The 23,962-nt window shown below is 33.5% G+C and overlaps 1 protein-coding gene and 1 long non-coding RNA gene across 3 annotated transcripts; one reads left to right on the forward strand and one right to left on the reverse strand.

Annotated features, from left to right (window-relative positions):
- Positions 1-4,992: 4,992 nt before the first annotated feature.
- Positions 4,993-9,792, reverse strand: LOC18441950 (cytochrome P450 716B1). Of its 2 annotated transcripts, XM_006852174.3 has the most exons (3): positions 8,728-9,792; positions 6,097-6,284; positions 4,993-5,560 (listed from the first exon to the last, which is right to left on the reverse strand). In XM_006852174.3, exons 1-3 carry the CDS (start codon positions 9,677-9,679, stop codon positions 5,255-5,257), a joined length of 1,446 nt encoding a protein of 481 aa, XP_006852236.2. In that variant the 5' UTR covers positions 9,680-9,792; the 3' UTR covers positions 4,993-5,254. The 2 variants fall into 2 exon arrangements, with proteins under 2 accessions (XP_006852236.2, XP_088725029.1); XM_088868903.1 differs by lacking the exon at positions 6,097-6,284.
- LOC148781834 (uncharacterized) lies at positions 8,391-9,540 on the forward strand. Its single transcript, XR_016056996.1, has 2 exons — positions 8,391-8,885; positions 9,025-9,540. It is a non-coding gene; the product is annotated as an uncharacterized LOC148781834 (long non-coding RNA).
- Positions 9,793-23,962: the final 14,170 nt, after the last annotated feature.

Below are 23,962 nucleotides of genomic sequence, written 5' to 3' on the forward strand. Positions count from 1 at the left end.
AGTCCTTTGGTTTTCTCTCTCTTCATCTGTAATCAATCAGAATTCCACATAATGTAATTTCTCTTCCTCTATAGTTGCAATCCCAAAACAAGAAAAAAAAAAGAAGAAAAAGAGTTGTTTCATGACCAGTATCTACATAAGCTCCTGCTACTAATCTGTGCTGGCAGATCAGGTCCCGTCACAGTAACTGCATTCCATCATCTCTTTCCTCATATATTACTCTCTCTTTATGTACCAACCCAGTCCCCCTTCTCTCTCTCTAACCCACCACCACCACCACCACCACTCTGGCTCAAGCTCGTGTAGAATCGGTGCAATTATGCTACTGTAAAATGCTTGGCTCTTTGGACTCCTCTCATGAAGAAGAAGAACCTTTTGTTAAATAACGGCACTTTTTTTTTCTAAAAAAATGTGTTTTTTTAGTGATAAATATTAAATTATAAAAAAAAAAATATTGTACGTTTAAAGGCCCCATGACGACGTACATACCAACACCCTCTGACCACTACTGCATCGGCTTCCCAAGTCATGCTGGCTCGTCATCGACCCAACGGCTACGGCTGCTGCTCATGACAGGTGCTGAGCACATTTCTCGCTCTGATTTGCAGTCGCAATTCACATTCTCTCTCTCCTTTCGTTGAACTCTTCTCTGTTATGATGAAATCAAGATCTGTGTTTTAGCGGGAGCGAGATTCGTTGTGAATAGGAGCGAGATCCTTGAAGTAGAGGGAGCGAGATTCGTTGTTACTAGGATCGAGAATCCTACAAATTGGAGCGAGATCCTAAACATATGGGAAAGGGTTCCGAGCGAGATCGCGGCTCGAGAATGCGGGAGAGAGATTCCAGAGCAGAAGCGTCACCCTAAAAGCTAGGATTAGCCCACCAGCTCATATGAACATATGAGCTCAACGGTCCAGATTGAATCTGGGCCGATCTGACGATCATGGATGTTCGATAGTGCTTGAATTTTATTTTTTTTCTACAAATCCAAATCACTTAAAATTTTAGGCGTGTGTTCATAAAAAATAGGTGAATCTTAGAAAAATATCAAAAAAATATTTTACATAAAATAAATTGACCAAAATACCTCCGAAAATTTTTTAGAGGTATTGTGGTAATTTTTCTTTTCACAAATAAATTTTTTTTATATTTTTATTAGGTACACTTTGATGAGAAGAACACACACCTAAAATTTCAAATGATTTGGATTTGTAAAATAAAAATTAAAGTTCAAGCACTACCGGACATCCGTAATCGTCAAATCGGTCTAAATTCAATCTTAACCATTAAATTCATATGTTCATATGAGCTAGTGGGTCACTTTAAAATAACGCTCCTAATAACTATGATCCAATCGATATATCAAATATATACACAGATGTCTCTTCAAAAAAATGGTTGAGGCACTTATCACAACAACACGACCTCATTGATCCATTTCTACAAATTAACGTTCTTAAACAGACAAAAAATGTGTCGCATCTCATGTCTATATATCCCAAAGCACAAAAACCAAAATGGATTCATGTGCGCAATAAAAATCTTCCTTTACAAATATCAGCTTTACCAAGAGAAATGTGGCCACATAACTATGATTATTACAAACGACAAAAGCCACATAGCTATGAATATTACAAACGACAAAGCCTAAAACCTTCCTATTTGGAGTTTACTCTATCTCCCCTAAGCCCTACCTCTTTGGGGTCTACTCTATCTCCCCTAAACCATACCTCTTGCTTTCTAAGGCTCTCAACTTCTCTCTTTCAAGGGCCATTATCTCCCTTAAACTCTTTTTTAAGAGCCTCACCCAGTAAACTTTGTTTCTCTCCCATTAGAGCCTATTATAATCAATTTACAATATATTAAAACTGACCGTCTCCTATATGGCCCATATGAAACTTAGTATACTAATTTTCTAGTCATTTTATCAAACTAGGGAAATTGAATGTTCTAATTTTTTAATTAACTATTAAACTAAAAAAAAGTGATTGCATCAACTTTCTTTATGTTTATAGAATCCCAAGTATTCTCAAGGGTTCTTGCTGAAATAGTAAAAAAGTTATCAAACGGGGCTATAATGCTCCTAGTGGAGCAACAAATCATTTAGCTTAAATATCTTTCTCAAGTGTTTTTGGAAAGTTTGGAGGAAAAGTTTCATGCAGGGCATTAACTTTGTGGTTGTTTGTGCTAGAAAGTAAGGTGTAGCTCGAAAACTTATTTGAAAATGTTGTTTTAATAATAGAAAAGCCTCTAATCGGTCATTTCAACCTCAAGATGTATAGATATAACAAAAAATGATTTTACATCCCAAAATGGATCTTGTAATATATAATATGGATTTTCAGTTTTCTAAGATTTGCAAGTTTTTATAGATATGTTTGATTTGCACTAGCTTTAAATTTCAAAACCAAGGGCAAGAAGAGATTTCGAAGCCAATTTTGAGGTCCTTGGAATTGAAATTGTATCTTCAGACGGAGTATGGAGATATATTGTACTTTGATTATCTAAGATTGATGCTTTCGCATAAACCTCATCCCCTAAATGAGTCCTTTCCGTGAACTCCTTCTGAGAGAAGGATTTTTTTTTTTTGTTTTAGTAATTCAATGGGAAAGACATATCCCTAACTAGTACGTCACATCACATTTTGTTAAATAATAGATTCATGGGAATCTAGCCCAAGACCCCAGTGAAGGAGGAGTCCCAAGGCAGATAGTCTAACCAGTACACCATTCGACAATTAATAAAGATTTATTGCAACTTATAAGTGTTGCAGGCTCTACATGGATCTTCTATTGCTCAGGAGGAAGGATTTAAGATCTCAAACACATCCTAAATCACTTTAAATGAATTTCTTATTTTAAACCATGATATTCCCGAGAATATAGCTTTACCCTTGTTTGGGTGGAAGCTATATAAAACTCTGGAATTTACTCCATTTAATGTCAAACTTGTGAAAGCAAAGGGATATTTGGGCCAGTCTTACCGGAATGGTGGGGATATATAGAGCGAACTGTTTGTTCAATTTGACATCTAATGAATGAGAATGATTGTGACCTCCAAGTGCAAAAGATAAATGATCTCTTTATAGACAATCCCATTTCAAAAGACCTGTCAAAATTTAAATAATTTTGGTTTGAAATAGTAAAAGGAGTAATATGTTAAATAGTCTAAATATAGGATAAACTTTGCAAAAAAAAAAACAAAGGCAGCTTTATTTACTCTGCTCTATTGTTTTTTAATTGCTTAGAAGGGGCCTGGCCAGCTCTTCTTCCATGGAAGAGCCAGAGTTTCCGTCGTGGATCTTATTTTATGAAGGCTAAACCAAGCAGCTGAAAAGGAAAATTTTGTTCTTTGACGCCTTGCCTTGGAAAGCTATAATATATTTTGATAATTTTCCCTTTTTCCATGCATTGGCCTTTTGGAGAAGGAAAAAGTTTATATACGGATGCAACCTTATAATGTAGAACTACGGATGCACATAAAAAAATCCATCGGAAAAGGTAGTTTTAATGTTAAAAAACCTTTTGATTAATGACCTCGACATCGAGATGTATGACCATGAAAAATAAAAAGATTTTAAGTCTAAAAAATAGGGCATTTTACAACATATTATCTACACCGTCCAATTTTAATATTTCCATATGTTTATAGATCTACTTGATTTTAACTAGTTTTTAAATTTAAAATTTTATAATTAAATATAAAAATAGATTTTGAGATAATCCTAAGAACATTTTACATCAAAATTATGTACCATGATAGAATTTGAATGTGTACCTTACCTCTATGGCTACGGATGCATCTGTATGCCAACTGCAACCTTCGGAGAATGATAGATTTGTCGTAGAATTGTTAAGGTTTTAATCCAATGTTTAACTACTCTGCCAAGTCCAGCCGGCTAACTGGTACAAGCAAGATATATTCATATAAAAGAAATGAAATTATATAAATTCATGGGATCAATATATGGAAATTATCTTTGTAAGTTGGATGTGTTTTACAATTATTCGTGAGGTTCTATTGTCAAATGCCCTATTTTGTATTTTTTTTTCTTGGATTTTTCTGAAATGTCTTTAACTACAAATCAATTTTGTAAATCTATGTTTTTAATTTTTTTTCGACTTATTTGGATTCCTCATGATGTTTTTAATTTATTTCACTTTTTAAGTATTTATTTTATTTTTTAGCATTTTTTTATTTTTCAATATTTTAGGGCCTTTATAGCCATATACATCACAATCTAGTCCATGTGGATTCGTCCAGGGCCGAATCCAAGGCCCAAGCTGAGTCTTAAAACAATTCTTCAAATCAACTGTTTTTTTTCTTTTGTTATTGCAAATTTTTAAATTCATTACATGTGTAAATCTATTTACCAAGATTTATTATAAATTATGTATTTACATCTTGTAAATCATAGGTTTATGTGTAAATGATGCTGCTGGGCAGAAGACATACTTAGGAGGATCTTTTTTATTTAAAATTTTGGGAAGCACCTAAGAAAAACTAGATTATTACTATCAAAAGAAAAAATTTGAATTTTGAGCTTACTTAGATCTCACCCTCTATAAATTGGACGATATCTATTCAATCTTGAGACTTTATTTTCCTCAAGCATATAAAGAGTCCAAAATTAGAAAAAAAAATAAAAAATATTGGCATTAGTCAATGGATTGAAGAGGTTACATCTAGAAAATTAATGTCCTAAAAGTGCTATGAGGTGTACCAGAGGTAGTAAATGGACAATATACTCTCTTCCAATAGCACGAAAACTTTGGGCAAAAAAAAACAAAACTATATCTCATCTCATTTCTATCACAAAGCACAAAAACCAGAATACACTTGTGTGTCCCAAAAATATCAGCTTTGGTAAGAGAAAAGTAGCCACATGACTAAGATTATTACAACGGGAACAAGATTTTTAATTGCACTACAAACAAAAGGTGAAGATCATGTGGATGGACATCAGGAAATCAGATGAATGGCGATAGAATCTCTCAGAATATGTAGAGAACTCTTTTTATATTGATTACATCAAATAATATACAAGACCAGTATAAATATACAGCTAGTTATACTTTCTTATCATAATTAAGAGATACATATATATCTAATCTTATCAAAAGATATATATCCATACAAATACATATCTATACGGTAACAAATGATATAAGCCTTCAAGGGTTCCATAATTTTCAATAGAAAGAAGGAATCTCAACAACAACCTCGCCATGGAGCTCCAAGTCTCTGGAGAGAGTCATGAATCTTGCTGATGTCGGTTAAGGCGGATCGGGAGTCCCTTCTCAGCAACCGGCATAGGATCGATTTTTATCTTCTCGTCTGGGAAGACCAATCTCCACTCATAATTCTTCACTAAATTGTGCAAGAACACTAGAATCTCCACTCTTGCAAACTCAAGACCAGGGCACATGCGTGGTCCCCCACCGAAAGGGGCGAACGTGTAGGGTGGTGGTCCCTTTCCCTCGAAACGTGATGGATCAAACTTTTCAGGATCAGGAAAATACTCTGCGACCTTGTGGGTTGTATGTGTGTTCCAATGGAGCTGGAGGTCCATCGCAACAAATGTTGTTTAGAGAATTAACATAGTAAAAAATGCCCTTTACCAAAATTTACATAGAGCACCAAATGCAGGTGTTAATTAACCTGTCCAACCGAAAAAGAAGAGGGAAGAAAGAGGAGATACGATAGTTGTCTCCTTGTGCGTGTTGCCCATATTTTATTTGTGAAATTAATGTTGAATTCGTCATTTTTTGTTAAAAATTTGTGGAAAAAAAAATGCGAGAAATGGAAAATAATGCTACATACTCATGAAAATTACTATTTACATATTTTATACTGTTCAAAATTTTAAGAAATTAGATATATTTTCACATTTTCTCTGAAAACCCTCCATAGTTGTTGCTTAAAAGCTCCCTATTGATTATTGACCAAAAGAAATGCAAAAAATAACCTCCACAAAATGTAACGATGTTGATCACTTGGATTAGTGGTTAGAGATTAAGGGCCTATTACCATGATTTTGTTTCTAATCTTATCCACTTAAGACTAGCAGACAGAGGCTTAGTCATGTTAACTCACCCTCCAACCTTTCGGGATATGGAATCCGGCAAATGTGAAGTCAGTTATCGATTGCCGGTACCCTCCAGCAACAGACGGCGAAACTCTCAGCGCCTCACACACCACATTCCAAGTGTATTTCATCTTTTGGATGTCTTTCCAGTTCAGTAGTTCCTCTTTGTCCTTGGATTGGGAAATTTCCCTTTGCTCTGAATAAATTATAAAATGAAAATAATTGAAAAAAAATGCAAATAGCTACACCAAGTAACAATTTAATATGTGTTATCTTATCACAATAAAACTAAAATTGAAGGAGTGGAAAAAGGAAATTGGAAATGAGGCATAAAAGAGCTCGAAAGTACATAAACTGATGTTGGGTTTATATGGCCTTTAAAGGCCTTACGAGCGTGTAATAAAAAATATTTACTATAGTGGAACATAAACTCAGTGGGAGTGTGGTCCCTCGAAAACCATACTAAGTAAATGATATTTGCGGATAACAGACTGTGTTTGACGATCTAGGCCAGTCGGTTGGAAAACCCAAGGTATCTGAGCATAAAAATAAACCGAGAAGGGTTTTTGGGTTAGACCTTGATGTGGTCGGAGCTTATGCCTAGATGAGTGAGCCGAGGGACTGTGTGACCCTTGTGTGTGATGGTAGGCCTATAGAGACGGGGGCGAAAACCTCATCCATGTTCCATCACACGGCATGTATATAGATAGATCGTTTGGAAAAGCTTGATATCCACCTTTGGGTGAAGTATATGCATGTGCGAAAGATACCCCTATGCGTCATAGAACTATGGTTGCATCAAGTCGTGGTGACCTTGACTTGTCTCTCGGGGAGGACCTGTAATCCACATACTGAGACTGCGACTCATTGGCTAATCGACCAGACTTTGGTGACCCGCTAATGAGCCCCTGCTTGGACTGTGGGTCATGAAAAATACTAGATCGGTTCGATAAAGCAAGTGTAGTCTGTAGTCCACAATTGAATATAGAGTACCCCGTGATCGTTGATTGAATTCCTGAACCTTATGGATCAACTTCCCATCATATTAATTTAATTGTATTGATTTTATTATTAACTTATTTTAGATTTATTATTTGAATTTTTGTAAGTCTTTTGATTTTTTATTTTTTATTTTTTGACTTATAAAAATGAAGTTATTAATTTACAAAGTTATAATGTTTTAAAATTCATTTTTTAAAAAAATATTTATTAAAAATACATAAGGGCCTATAGTACGCCCACCATGTGGGTATTAGGTGAGGCCCCACATACCATACATGGGTGGCACGCCCCACCCTTGGATGCCTTATCTTGTTTTGTCTTCAAGTTTGTTAAAAATGGTAACTACATCATGTAGCATGTGGTCAAATAATGATTAGGAAATATTGAGCATATCTTATCTTGATTATTGAAGGAATATCTTGACTTGATATTATTGAAATATTCTTATAGAAAATATGAGATGGAATATGCAATTTATGGTATGCACTATATCTTTAATGGATTTAATTTATTTAAATATATTGATGGGAAAATAGTTTAAAGAAAGAAGGATAATGACCCATCTATAGAATGGATAGCTCAGATCTCTCACCCTACAAGTTACTTTGATCAACGGTCCATATTCAATCTCAAAAAAGATGCAACTATAGGAAAAAATTAGGGTTCTCCCCATCTCAACACATCTCTCTCCCATAAACTCTGTCTCTCTCTTCCCAAGGGGCCATGCCCCTCTCTCTCTTCCTTACGGGCCACACCCCTCTCTTCCTTACGGGCCACACCCCTCTCTCTTCCTTACGGGCTCTTACTCTCTCTCTCCCTCTCATGATCTAATTTAAGGGTTGGAAAAATTAGGGTTCTCCCCCATCTCAACACATATCTCTCTTCCATAAACTCTGTCTCTCTCTTTCCTAGGGGCCACGCCCCTCTCTCTCTTCCTTAGGGGCCACGCCCCTCTCTCCCTGCTCTCTTACTCTCTCTCTCTCATTCTCATGATCTAATTTAAGAGTTGATCTAATTTAAGGGTTGAAAAAATTAGGTTTAAGCCTACTTTTTTTGGAGTTAGGGTTTTGTAGAGATTTAAGGGTGGTTATCTAGTTTGGCCGAAATTAGTTTTCCCAGTTTGAGATTGAAGCTAGACCGTTGATCTTGCGCCATTGAATGTGGTGACTCGGTGTGTGGTGTAAAAAGCCCGGTTGAGGTAATCTCCGGCATCTTTTCTTTTAATTGTTTGTTCCTTTATTTTATATTTTCAAGCACAGTATTAGGTTGTATAAATGGCATCAGTAGTTGAGATTTATTTTATTGATGTGTTATTTAATTTTTGGAATTTCTATTGTTTGTAAAAAGACCATGTGTGAGTGATTTTGTTGCCAAAATTATAAGGGGTGATTATTATTTTAAAAAAAAAAAATTGTAATTTTCCGGCAAAAGATTACATATGCAGCTGAACCGGCAGTCAATACCCGACAAACACGGCTGTATTTACCGGTTATTGTTGCCAATGAATTTTTCAGCGGCTGCAGAAACCGATTTTTGTTTCAAAACAAAACACAAAGAAGGCAACTATTTCTTGGTTTCCCAACATTGCACCCCCTAGGTTACAGACATATTCACAGGGAGGGAGACAGAGAGAGTACCCGTGAGGATCTCATTGTAGAAGTAAGGCTTCTCGGCCAAATGCTTCAACACGATCAACAATGTCGAACTGCTCGTATCATGGCCAGCGAAGAGCAAGAGCAATATATTGTCCACTACCTCTGCATCGCTCATATAACCGCCCTGGTCATCAGCAGTGGTGAGTAAATACGACAATAGGTCTTGCTTCGGGCTCGCCCTTCCCTCCCTCAAAGCCTCCTTTCTCACCTCCATCTCCTTCCTCAGCTCTCTTTTTAATGCTTGCGTCGCTGTTTTAGCCTTATAATACCTTGTTCCAGGAATTTTCAGGTCCAACCTCATTAGCCCCTTGACCAAAACAGTGAAGAGAACAGAGAGCTCAGCACTATGATCCTCTCTCTCAATACTAGCAAACAGGCTACAGGCCAGCGCGAATGTATAAGCCTTGATCATATCATATGCCTTCACCTCTGGTTTTCCATTCCAGCGTGTTTTTAGGTGCTCTCGAGCTACGAAATCCATTCGACTAACAAACTTATGGAGAGCCTCTGGCCTCAGAAAAGCCATTAGGAGTTTACGCACCCGTTTGGCTTCGTCTCCTGTCGTGGTGATCAATGAATTGCCAAATATCCTCCCGACAGAGGCTGGCCACGCATTTACGAGCACCCTGTTCTCATTCGAAAACAGGAATTTGTTGCCTGTTGCTCCACAAAATACTGCGACTGGGCTGCCGAGGAGATGGGTCTTGAAGACATGAATTCCACATTTCTGAATCTTCTCTTTGATGAAACTTTCAGGGCCTTCAGAGCCGCCAATAAATTGCAGGGTCTCTCCTATGATGGGCCATCCCATGGTTCCTGGGGCGAGCTTGGGGCCCTTTTGGTGGTGCTGGCTGCACCACCACGAGCGCACCACCACCAAAGTGGCCAAGCGAATAGCAAGAACCCAAAGAAACATCATCTCTCCACACTCCATTCCTCGCTCAAACCTTAAACATTGTTTATGTATGTCTACAAACTGCCCCCACTCAATTAAGGGTGTGGTTTCTATACAGCCGAGGCTCTAAACAATCAAATTAGAGTGCACCTTCAAACAGTGTTGAGAAATGTGGTTTCAATGCTGGAAATCTTTGTGATAGACATAAAATATATTTTTATCTTTAATTATAAATTTTAAATATTTAAAAATAATGTAAATCCAGCGTATCTATGAAAACTTGAAAATCCTAAAAATTGACGGTCTTACAAGATGCACTATTTCCAAAACTTGAAATCCTTTTTTTTTTCTCATGTCCATGTATCTTGATGTGGAGATGATCAATTTGAGGATATTTGGGCATCAAAACAACCTATTTTAGTAAAATGTTTTAGGTGCACTCTAATTTGATTGTTTAGAGCCTCAGCTATAAATAAACTTTTTCCCTGACCTAAAATATGTAATGGGCACATATACTATGCTCCTGTGGAAGCACATTGTATACATAAAATATGACATGGCAAGATTTTTTATCGGAAATTTTATGAATAACCTAAAAATTACTGGATGGTTATATTCAAAAGCAAAAGTTTGTGGTTTGAGTTTTCTAACACTTAGATCTCACTCATAAAAAATTGGATGGTTTCTATTCAATCTTGAGAGATTTATTTTTTATATCCCATAAAGAATACAATTTAAAAAATTTATTTATTGAATATAGCATATGGGTTGAAGAGGTTACAATCCCAAAATTGTGGATCCTAAAAATACTCCTCGATTGTGTTTTGCCCAAGGGAGTAAATGGATAGAATGCTCCTTCAAGAGCATGAAATACTTAGGGATATCTAATGATAGGAGTCGCGGGTTCAGGTTTGGGTTCATATTTTGGACTGGGGGGTTTAAACCCAGGTCCAAATGACTTGGAACCGACTTGGGTCATGTATGACATCGAAGATGGGGTGGGCATCGGGTCGGCAGGGTCAAGCTCTATATAAAATATTATTTTTATTTTATTACTTTCTTGATCCAAGTCCTGGGCGGGTCTAGTCCATGTGGAACCTAGTCAGGTCAGTTCGGGTCAAGTCAGGTCGACCCGGCCCCTTGCCACCCCTATCCAATGATGGCCAAACACACAAAAATCTTTGGAAAGAGATGTTGTTCGGGTTATGTTTTGGGTTTGCATCGATTTGGCAGCATGGCGGAGTCCATGATCACATTGAATATGTGGTCACCTTTCAAAATCCAGACTGATTTTAAATCGTGTCAAACATATTACACGACTTGTTAAAGGTATGGGTCACAACACTTGAATTTAATGTGTTTGGAAAAGATAAGGGATGTGGTCACCTCTGTATGCTATCTTTTGGGGAATATCGACTTGGCATCTCTGTGGACTTGTGTCAACACTTACCAACTAAGATTAGTAAAAGAAAAAGATTTCGTGAGTCCATGTTCATATTGAAGATGTGGTCACCTTTCAAGATCCATCCATGAGATTAATTTTTGGAACAAATAAATTTTAAGTTGATAATCTTGATCATCAATCTAAAAAAAGAAGAAGCAATTTAAATTTTATTTAAATAGGAAAAGGTTTCTATACTTCCTCGGTAGCATAGAAGATATATATTCCCCTTTTCAACCTTCCAATTTAGATCAAGTGAGCTACTTAACATTTGATCTAGATCCGACACCTCTGACTATTTAATGTTTAGTTTTTCTTCTACAAATTTTATGAATATGAACTTTGGTACGTATCATCTTCTCAATGGGGCACACCTAAAAAAAATATTAAAAATAATTTTTTGATAAAATATAATCACTAAAATACCCCTTGAATCTTTCAAGGGTACTTTAATTATTTTATTTTGTTGAGAATATTTGTTTTATATTTTTTATAAGTGTGAGTTTAATAGAGGAGTGGACCCTAAAATTTGGTATCCAAAAATTTTGTTGAAAAAACTTAAAAATAAATTAATGTAGAGATGTGACATTGTGATTGGGGCCATCTCAGCTGTCCATTTAGAATGGACAGTTGGATAGGGGGAAGTATATAAGTTTTATGCAGTAGGGAAAACATAGAAAGCTTGCCCTTATAAATATATTATTTAGGGAAATGATATCTTGTCACAATGCTATTATATTATAATGAAACCACACTTCAAGAAAACTATGTTTGTAGTATCTGCATGACCAAAAATTTTGCACACACGCTCTCTTATCTCAATAATCAATATAAAAAAAAAGAAAATTAATTTGCACCCTATATATGGTCAAAATGAGTCATCTCTAACAATGAATCTAGACCATCCATTTGATAAATTTTAATATCTAGGCCATTATGAATTCAAAATCAATTTTTTCTTTTTTTAACATTGTTAATTAAATGATAATAAAGTTATCTAAAAATTTTGAAAATAAAAAAGATCCTATTTAAGACCTAGATCTAAACGTCCCACCAAAATGGATTGCATATGTTAATTGGGCTAAAAAAAACACTTTCTAGGTTGTGGTTTCAAATTTTTCTTTTTTGTGACTGTTTATTTTCAAATTTCCCTTTTTTTGTGATTGCTCATTCAAATGAAAAGAGTGTATATTTAAAATTTTAGTTCCAACAAATGATCCTAACATAGTGAGTGAGGGAACGCATGTGGTCCCCTTAGCATCCAAGATGGACGTTGAAAAAATGGCATGCGAAACAGACGGTGCAAAAATATCTGAAAAAGAATACTTCTAAAATTTAAATTTCTTTTTTTTTTGGGAAAATTTTATATAGAGTCGAAGATCTAAAAAATCAAATTTGAACCTACCTCAAAAATTTCACTAGAAGAATTTGTTTTGATGCCTAAATATCTTTAAATTAATCATCTCGACATCAAGATACATAGACATGAGAAAAAAATGGATTTCAAGTTTTGGAAATAGCGTATTTTGTAACGCATTTTTGAACCGTCAATTTTCAAGATTTTCAAGTTTATATAGCTTTGTCGATCTACACTATTTTTTAAGCTTTAAACTTCATAAATAAAGATGAAAATATATTTTAAGGCTATCACAAACATTTTCAATAATGAAACCACATTTCTCACACCATTTGAAGGTAGGCTCTAATTTGATTGCTTATTAGCGTAGGCTCTATACAAACCTCACCCTTTTTTTTTTTCCATAATCAAGATGGCCATGACTAGATCATGAATCTTTTGAACATTTAAATTCAAAATCCATCTCTAAGATGGACACTAATGGGGGGACGCACTGGGAACAGTTGAAGAATAATATGAAAAACAAAAGAAAAATCCTATTTTTGAATTTTGAAATTTATTATATTTTTGAAAAACCTTTCAAAATACATGTGAGCAAATTTTTACAATATTTTGCTCATGGCTCATTATCTTCAAAATTCTATCTGAGACAATCATATAAGGGCAAGTTTTTTATGTTTCCCCTACAGCATAGAAGTTCCATCCTCCTCCTTATCCAACCGTCCATTCTGAATGGAGGGCTAAGATTGCCCCAATCATAATGTCACGTCTCTACACTGTTTTATTTTTAATTTTTTTTATAAACTATTTTGACACCAAATTTTAAACATCCATTTCTCTATTAAACTTGCACTAGCAAATATATATATATATATATATATATATATATATATATATATATATATATATATATATATATATATATATATATATATATATTCAATAAAATAAAATAACCAAAATACCCTTGAAAGTTTCAAGGGGTATTTTGGTTATTATATTTTATCGAAAAACTATTTTTAATATTTTTAATAGGTGTGCCTCAATGAAAAGATCAAATTTCATATTTATACAATTTGTATAAAAAAAATTAAAAATAAAATACTTTGAGACGTCGGATCTAAGATCAAACGATGAATGGCTCTTTTGATCAAAATTGGATGGCTGGATGGTAAAGGGAAGACAAAACTTTTATGCGGTAGGAGAAGCATGGAAACCTTTCCCAAAAACGAAATGCTTTACTCCTGCTAAAACTAATACCAACATAAAGGACCCGCACCTATCCCTTTTAATAGAAAAACAAAACTCCTACCAAAAACTTTTATGTTCCAAAGGCAACTCTTCTACAAGAAGATAACTTGCCTAAAACCAACTCCATGCCAATAAGTACGGACGAACGTATTCCTTCCAACCAGCGTTTTAAAAAACGCCGAGTCGAACCGGACTCGCCCGGTTCGACTCGGAAATAGTGAAAAAGGAACCGGATCGTCCGAAAATCGGAAATCGTCCGGTTCTAGAGAGAACCGGACGATTCTGTACAGTGAATCGCCGATTCACTGTACGGAATCGGCGAGTCCGAACAGTGAATCGGCGATTCCGTACGGAATTTTTTTTTTTTTTTTTTTTTTTTTTTTTTTTTTTTTTTTTTTTTTTTTTTTTTTTTTTTTTTTTTTTTTTTTTTGGTAATCCATGATAGATTTTTTTTGTAATCCATGATCGAATTTTTTGGTTTTTTGTAACCCATAATAGAATTTTTTGTAATCCATGATCGAAATGTTTGTTTTCTTTTCTTGTAATCCATGATCGATTTTTTTGTTTTTTTTTTTTTTTTTGTAACCCATGATAGAATTTTTTGTAATCCATGATCGAATGTTTTGTAATATATGATCGAAATGTTTGTTTTTTTTTTGTAATCCATGATTGAAATGTTTGTTTGTTTTTTTTTAATCCATGATTGAATTTTTTGTTTTTTGCTTTTTTTGTAACCCATGATAGAGTTTTTTGTAATCCATGATTGAATTTTTTGTAATCCATGATCGAACTATTTTTTTCTTTTTTTGTAATCCACGATTGAATTTTTTGTTTTTTTTGTTTGTTTTTTTTTGTAATCCATGATCGAATTTTATGTAATCCATGATTGAATTTTTTGAAAATTTGTGATTTTTTTTGTTTAATCCATGATCGAATTTTTTTTTGTAATCCATGATAGAATTTTTTGAAAATTTGTGATTTTTTTTTTAATCCATGATAGATTTTTTTGAAAATTTGTTTTTTTTTTTTTTTAATCCATATTATTCAAAGAGAAAACGAGAGAGATGATGATTCTGAGGCCACCCTATCCCAGCCATATTATTCACATATCGAGTCCCAACAGCAACAGTGTAGGGATGAGCACGAAATACTGTAAATTAAATGCTGAATGGCGGTTCATGCAGGGAAAGAACATATCAATATTCGCATATTCATTCAAAAACATGAAAATTCTTAATGGAGTACCCTCATTTTTTATTGAATTCCTAAAAACCAATATTTATAATGAATTTTAATAATTTTTTCGGATTTTTTTAAAGCTTTATTCTGACCGATTCACCCGATTCCGATCCGGATCGCCGATTCGCCGATCCGGATCGGTTTTTGAAAAGCCCGATCCGGGTCACCGATCCGATTTTTAAACCATTGCTTCCAACAATAGGTTAGACTCTTACTGAAATTAAACATGGGACTCTCACTCTTAAAAAAAGCGGACTAAAAACATTTTAATAAAAAGGATTCTAAAAAAAATTTAAATAAAAGCTTCACGACCCCGATCCCGCCGCTTCAAATAATTGAGCATAATCATCTCAGTATGTCAACCGACACACCAAACCCCATATATAAATTACGATCCGAGGTCTATGACTTCGGACCAAAAGGCTTCTTCCAAAAATACAAAGCAATGCGGTCCAAGGTTTGTACCTCATACCGCAAGGAAGTTTCAAATGGGGGGAATATTTTGACTCATGTCATTTCACCTCAGAACGCAAGGGTTCTTTACTTTCTCAGCAAGCTTTTCCGTCCAAGGTCACACACCTCCATTGAGCAAGCTTTATCGTCCAAGGTCACACACCTCTGACAGTCTAACCTCGGACGTGCACAGCTTTTGTATTTTTTGGGAAGCCTCGTGGTCCACTTGACTATTGTTTGATTTTTGAAACATCAGATCGATGAGTAAACTTGGAAAAAATAATTAGAATAAATAAATAAATTATCACAGATATACTTTAATTTAAGTTTAATTGAAAAAAAAATCCAAACTTTCGTTTATCTCGTTTACACTTTTTTCATTTTTTATTTTTACCAAAATGACCTTCACGATGGTCGTATTACCGTAATAGTTAATGCATGTTATACAGTACTTTAAGTATTGTAATACTTAGAGAATTTACAAGGTATTTTAAGTACCGTAATAGTGAGGGCATTTTATACCGAGTACCATAATACTTAGAGAATTTTATACAATATTTTAAGTACTGTAATAGTGAGGGCTTACACTGACCCTTATACGGCGTTTTAAGTACAGTAAACACTAACCCATGTTATACGACAAACCTTTTTTTCCTTTTTATATTTATCTATTTCATCTCTAATTTCTTTTATGGTGATCTATTCTTTCTCTTTGTTTATATTTATCTATTCCATCGCTAAGTCCGTTTATGTTTATCTCTTCTTTTTCTCTCTAATTATTCTTCATATTTATCTCTTTTTTCTCTCTCTCTCTCTCATTCTTTTTTATCTCTTCTTTCTCTCTTTACAATCTTACTCTAAGAGCCAATTTGGACACAATCAAATATCCCAGTTAGGACGAGAAAAGATTTAGAGAGAGAAAGAATAGATAAATATTAAAAAGAATGAGAGAGAGAAATAAGAGATAAACATAAAAAAAAATAGAGATGAAAGAGATAAATATAATAAGAAGAAAGGGTTTTACGGCATTTGAAATGCCATATAACATAAGATAGTTTTTACTACACTTAAAATGCCGTAAAATTGGTTTTAATTTTTACGGCATAGTTTTATGGTACTTAAAGTACTGTAATGCTAATTGAAGTTACTACGGTATTTTAAATACTATATAAAATGATACCTATTAAAATATTAAGGTATTTTAATTACCGCAATACTCTTTCAATTTATTACGGTATTTAAATTACCGTAATGTTCTTTACGGTAAAAAGACTACCATGAAAGTTATTTTTATCCAAAAAAAACCGAAAATTGTAAGAAAGGTGTTGGTGAGGTTTTGAAAAGTTGAGAGTTTTTTTCAATTATAGTAAAATATAGGTATATTAACAATAATTTTCCAAAAAAAAAAGATGAGCAAAATACCCGTCGGATATTATAAATATCGGACAGGCGTACTTCCGCATAAATTTTTCTTAGAATTATATTAGCCCGCAAATACCATAACCAAATATGGTACTGACATAATTTTTCGAAGGTTTTTTGTGGAAGGACACGTTATTGTGAGTCAACCAACTCACCAAGATATGTGAACCGTTATGCATCAAACGTACCTCAAAGATGGAAAACCCAAGATGGTGGTAGAAAAAAAAAAGGAAAAAAGTATTATTTTTGTTTTTCAAAAAAGAAAAATCAAGATTTATGATCATCATCATGGTTGAGATTATTAGCAAACCCAAAAATTTTGAATCCAAAACCCATATTTAAGGATGAATTTTGTAAACGGCGACAGTCGAGTGAGCAGACTCACCATTGGAGGCAAATAGGCAAAAGTAGCATATTGGTAGAGGTTTTTGCAATAAATAACAGATGTGAAATGAGATATTAGGCAGTTTGATCGCGTTTACCCTTGATTAATATAAGGGTGTGGTTTGTCAAAGGCCGAACCTCTAAACAATCAAAATAAGGTGTACCTTCAAATAGTGTCGAAAGATGTTGTTTCAATACTAGAAATCTTTGTGATGGCATGAAAATCTATTTTCATCTCTAGTTAGAAATTTTAAAATTTTAAAAGTAGTGTAGATCGAGCAGGTCTATGAACACTTGAAAATTTACTGTCCGAAAATGTATTACAAGATGCACTATTTTTAAGACTTGAAATCTATTTTTTTTCATGTTCATACATCTTGAGATCGAGATGATGAATTTGAGGATTTTTGGAATTCAAAACAACCTCTTTTGGTGAATTTTTGAGGTGTGCTCTAAATTGAGTATTTAGAGAATCGCACTTATATAAACTTTTTTCTTAATATAATTGAGTCGAAAATAGCTTGAGTCAAGATTAGATAGGTTGTGTTGAGTAGACAGCCAACATAAAACTTTACCAAAACTTGTCATGAATCTTCGACCTACACTAAAAAGTAGTTGTAAAGTATATCTAATAGCGCCTAGATGAGCGCTGCAACCGAGATTCACTTTGGATTCCTATAATTGCCATTAAAGCCTTGAATATCCATTTATGTGGATGCGAACATCTACAAAGCCCACATTAGTATAGTTGAAAGTCCATACGGCAAAATGAGAGTGATTACATACAGACCCTAAAATTTTTTTAAAATACAAAATGTTTTATTTATAGGCAGAAATTACAAAGAATGTCGATCAACTTGCTTTTTTTTTGTATTGTTTCAAAATTGCCCTTAAATCTGAGGATGGAATCCTCGACCTAAATTTTTAAATTTTTTTTTTTTGTTTTCCCGTTAGTAGGGCAGTGCCCTACTGACTTATAATTTTCACCAATAAATAGAGCATTTCGTATTTTAAAAAAAAATTAGGAAGCGAATGTAAATCACTCTTCTTTTCCGAGACCATGCATCATTATCTAAAGCGAAGCGTAAAGACCCAACCGAAAGTGAAAACTCTGTTCATGAAGCAAATATACCTTAATTTAAGCTTAATTGGAAAAAAAACCCTACCTTTCGTTTACCTTATCTACACTCTTTTTCTTATTTTCAGCTTTTTTTGGACCAAAATGACCTTCAAGGTACTCTTACTACCGTAAGATATATCATTTTATATGATATTTAAAATACCATAGTAACTTCAAGTAATATTACAGTACTTTAAGTACCGTAAAACTCTGGCCATGACCGTAAAGCCAATTACAGTACTTTAAGTACCGTAAGAACTAAAACATATTATACGCCATTTTAAATATTGTAAAAACTAACTCATCTTATACGGCACTTAAAATACCGTAAATCCTTTTATCATGTTTATCTCTTTCATCTCTAATTCTTTTATGTTTATCTCTTCTTTCTCTCTCTAATTCTTTTTAATATCTATCTCTTCTTTCTCTCTACAATTTGATCATCGTTTCCTTAGAATGAATTGTAGAGAGAGAAAGAAAAGATAAAATAGAATTAGAGAGAAAAAAGAGATAAATATTAAAAAGAATTAGATAAACAAAGAATAGATAGACATAAAAAGAATTAGAGATGAAAGAAATAAACATAATGGGAAAAGGGTTTATGGCATTTTAAGTGTCGTATAAACACTAACCCATGTTGTACGGCACTTAAAATACCATATAAGGATTAGTGTAAGTTTCGCGTATTTAAATCACCATATAAAATGCCCTCAGTATTACGGTACTAAAAGTACGGTATAAAATTCCATAAGTATTATAAAATGCACTAACTATTACGGTAATACGAAGGTCATTTTGGTAAAAAAAAACAAAAAATGAGGAAAAAAAGGTGCAGACGAAATAAACAAAACTTTGAAGTTTTTTTTTAATTAAACTTAAATTAAGATATATTTGTGATAATTTCCCTTATTTATTCATATCCTATAATTTTTTAGATCCTATTTGATGGAAACTAAATCCCATTGATTTAGGAAACCAATCAAGATATAAGGGAGAATTGGATGGGGCCTCACGTGAAGTTCTCTTGGCTTTCCTCTTTACAAAAAATGGTCTTTTGTGGAGAGAAAAAATTAGCATGCAAAATAGAGAGAGGGGTGAGATTTCTTGCGGTCCTTGGTGGCTATTCTTTTTATATCTTGTGAAATATAGCTTGTAAACTCTTGCATTTTTCATACCAGCATAGTATTTTCTTGAATAGTGTAAGCGAATTATGATGTCTCATGGACCTAGGCAATTTTTCAAACTCTTTGTGTCGTTATTTTTTTATATTTTTGTACTATTTTTCTACCTTCTAAAAATAAATAAAACATTTATCATCGGTACATGAGGTTGACTTGTATTTAATATTAAAAATAAGGGTTATGATAGGGTGCTCACACTATAGAGTAATTTATCATTGTACTCAACAAATTTTGGACACTTCTATACCATTATTTTGTATAGGAAGATTTTGGACACTTCTGTACCTCTTTTTTCTACATAGAGTTTTTATTTTAATAATGCTCGTTTTGGTCATTAAGAAATATATGATGTCATCGACATGGGATGTGACCATAGAGTTGGGATTTAATGATTGATGTGGGTGATGTCAGACCCATGACCCTTCCTAATACCTAAAAATATCCTTATTAAAAAAGCAATCTCCATGTACAATACAATGATAACATCGCACCCTTTTTAATGACTAAAAATACCCTTATTATCCATGTACAATACAATGATAACGTCACACCCCTCCTAATGATTAAAAATACCCTTATTAAAAAGAATCTCTATAAACAATACAAAAGTAGATAACGTCACACCCTTCTTAATGCCTTATTAAAAAAAAAAAAGCTCCATGTACAATTCAAGGACATATAAGTGTCCAAATTTCTAAAATACAATGATAAATTGTGGATGATGTCACACGTTTTCTAATGACTAAAAGTACCGTTATTAAAAAAAACTTCATGTACAATACAATGGTATATAAATGTCCAAATTTGTTGAGTACAATGGTAAATTACGTCATAGTGTGAGCATCCTAACATAACCCTAAAAATAATGCTACTCTCTTAATCTGAAATTTTTTTTATTTTCTATTTTCAAAGGAATAATGCCTTCTCTTTTCTTGTAACTCCATTTTCTTAGAGTTTTGAATAATTTATTTAAACTATAAAATATATTTGAGTAAATAATTTTACTTAAAATAATTGTCACAATAAATAAGTCGATCTTTAATTTAAAATTTCTTATTCTATCCAAAATTAGATAATCTATGGAAATTTTTACTTTTATTTTAAATTCAAATTAAATAATATGAAGCACGTACTATCCCCAATGTAACCTCATTGCCGCCACTACATTCGAAATATGATAAATTTATTAGAATGAATGTCCTCATGCAGTTAACACACCATCAATCAACCATATCCCTTCTTTGAATAAACAAGATATTTTTTTTGTTCTAATGGCCCTTACCGAGTAGGAAATTCTCCTTGTCCATTTTTAATGAAGGGATTGTTTGCAAAGGGACCATTTATCTTTTGTACACAAAGGTTACATTCATTACCACTCATTACATTGTAAATTGGATGGTTTGGGGTGAGTGATGAAATGTGAGAAATTTTTTTTAGAATTACATATTAATATATGATTGTGACTAGTTTCTTTTCTTCAGGTTTTCTTTTTCTATTTTTAAAGGCAAGAGACATGGCAATTTAGCTTATTCATTTTTTACAAATTGCTTTCTTAATTTTTAATATTGGCAATATAAAACTACTTCTGGAACATTATTCCTCCAAAATATGATATAGAATAAGGGCAAATTTATTATATTTCCCCATGCGTATCTATTTTTCCTACACTCCCATCTCGTGGTTGTCTAATCTAAATGGATGACTTCAAACATAATGTTACAAGTCAAGCACCAACCGTGCGAGCTAGATCTAATGTCTCATGGTAATTTATTTTAATTTTTTTTGTATGAATGGTATGAAGATAAAATTTGGTAGGTTTTATCATCTCAATAGGGCGCACCTAAAATAAAATGATCAAAATACTCCTGAAAATTTTAAAGATATTTTAGTTATTTAATTTTAAAAAATTTGTTTCATGCAAGCTAGTATGTGATCTAGAAAGTGTAAAGCATCCATCTTAAAGATGGATGCAAGTAGGTGTTCCATCTAAAAACAATAGAAACTAACGGTCGAAATGTTTTCTTACTAGAATTATTATTTCTAGTTTTTAAAATTTATTAATTTATTCATATTCATGATCTCCACGTTAGAGATTACATGCTCTTAAAAATTAAGTCTTAAAATCCATCTCAAAAATAGATTATTAAGAGCCCTGCATTTCTACATATGCGGGCTTGGCCGCATAGAAACTGGGTACTTAATTTTATCGGAATATGTTTTTTATATTTTTTGTAGCTGACATTGAAGAGAGGAATGGACACCCAAATTTGGTGTCAAAATATTTTATTAAAAATAAAAAATAAAATGGTGTGCAGAGAGGAATGGACACCCAAATTTGGTGTCAAAATATTTTATTAAAAATAAAAAATAAAATGGTGTGCAGGCATGACATTGTGATTGAGGCCATCTTAGCTTGATTTCATAAAATAAAAGGAGCGTATGTTGATATGAAGCCCGGCTTCTTATAAGCATAAAATGCTTGTAAGAAATATATGTAAAGATATATATTAAAAAAAATTTGGGCTAATGAGGGCTAGCCGGAATAAAAATATTTAAAGCCTATTAGGCCCAGCCTAGGCCTGACCCACCAGTTCTTATCGAATCTTGTCCAAACCCAGCCCGAAATAGGGCTCGGCCTGGGGCACCTACGGCGCCCGGGCTCGTTGGCAGCCCTAGAGGCAATTAATTAGAAGAACTCCTTGAGAGAGCACGGGCCTTGGTTCCTCCAAAGGCCAAAATGCTTGTTTTTTTTGGTGCCTATTGGCTAGGAAAGGTGGATGCTAACCAACACCACCCAAAAGCTACGATGCTTGGTCATGATTATCAATGCATGAAGTCAAAATATTCTATGCTCCAAGTGAGTATGTCATCTATTCACTGGAATCTTGAGTTCCATTTCTAGTGCAGGCAGAAGACCTAATCCTATTGAATTACCAAAAAAACAAAGATTATCAATTTTGGGTATTTAAAAACTTAAATTCCAAAGTTTTTTATTTTGAATGAAGATTTCATTTTAGTAACTTGGCAGTAGAAATCGAACTCGAACTTGAAACATAACAACATAACGTTGCTAATGTCAACAACTAACCACTCAAACAATATTGAAAACAACGGTTAACACTCATATTCGAATAGAACTCAGCAACCAAATTTGATTTCTTCAAATAGTCATCCGGTGCCTCTAAACGTATGGTGACTCTAAAATAGATCCCAACTATTCACACTGAAAAGATATTAGGACTAGCATTGTGCTAAGGAGTAAGTACACAATATGCTCCTGCAATACCACGCCAAATGCTTATATTCAATATTATTGAATTGAGTTGAATGATACCTTATGAATGAATGTGTCCTATTAATCAACTCCACTTTGGTCTGTTGTTTCCTAAGCATTCCAAACATTCCAACCAGATGTACACTTTTGACCCTCTACTCTGGGTTTCCCTTTAACCCTACAAACAATATAAATATTGAAGGCCTACCAAACTTTTCTTCTTCTTCTTTTTTTCTCCTGTTTTGAATGTTAAAACCCACCAATCTGCCATCCTATAATGTATGATATCATGTAGCTGTCCGTCGTTCGTGATGGACGGTGGAGATAAACCCACTAAGCTGTAAAAGAGCTCCTTTCGTCATTGACAACCACTATATGCTAAATAGTAGTATATAGTAATAGAATACTACATGCAGCATGGAATAAATTTCCAGTGGAAGCTCATACTTCCTGAGTAACCATTGGCAAAGGCCTTTCAGAACTTCGGAGTCAACAGGTATTATGCTCCCACAGGATCATACAGTTCATATATTCCATCGTGTAAAACTTTGTCTCAGGTTGATATATGGACCCAAGTTATGGGGATGCAGATTCTTCAAACTATAGGTTAAGCTCAATCAAAAGAATTTTCTAGTTGCAACTCTCAATGCACTTAAAAAATTAATCTCTCAAGGTTCAATGGCTCTAAACAGTCACCTTTAAATAGTATCGAGAAATATAGTTTCAATATTGGAAATTTTGATAACCTCAAAATATATTTATATATTTAATTATAAAATTTAAAGCTTCAAAAATATTGTAGATAGAGCATATATATATATATGAAAACTTGAAAATCTAAAAAATTGATGGCCAAAAAATTAAGATGCATTATTTCCAAAACTTGAAATTTATTTTTTTTTTCTCATGTTCATGTATCTTGATGTTGAGATGATCAATTTAAGGATAGTTAGGCTCCAAAACAACCTCTTCTAGCTAAAGTTCTTAAGTAAGCTCTAATTTAATTGTTTAGAGCCTCGGCTCTATATAAACTTTTTCCTTAAAAACAATCCTCCTTAGTTGATAGGAATATTTGTACACCACACTCCCGCGCGAACATAGTATACACGCTCAACTTTAAACACTATTATTCCGAGTCTTTTGACTCTGTTTAACGTCATCATAACGTCACTAGCGAAACACCGAAATAATCGCCTACAT

Source organism: Amborella trichopoda, chromosome 6, assembly GCF_054954075.1.
Source record: "Amborella trichopoda isolate Santa Cruz 75 chromosome 6, AtrichopodaSantaCruz75HAP2 v2.0, whole genome shotgun sequence".
Classification (NCBI taxonomy): domain Eukaryota; kingdom Viridiplantae; phylum Streptophyta; class Magnoliopsida; order Amborellales; family Amborellaceae; genus Amborella; species Amborella trichopoda.

Coding starts and splice junctions, on each gene's coding strand:
- LOC18441950 (XM_006852174.3), bottom strand. CDS start 9,679: ATGGAGTGTGGAGAGATGATGTTTCTTTGGGTTCTTGCTATTCGCTTG. Junction 6,285..8,727: donor CTACAATGAGATCCTCACGG/GTACTCTCTCTG, acceptor TAATTTATTCAG/AGCAAAGGGAAATTTCCCAA. Junction 5,561..6,096: donor ATATCCCGAAAGGTTGGAGG/GTGAGTTAACAT, acceptor ATGGACCTCCAG/CTCCATTGGAACACACATAC.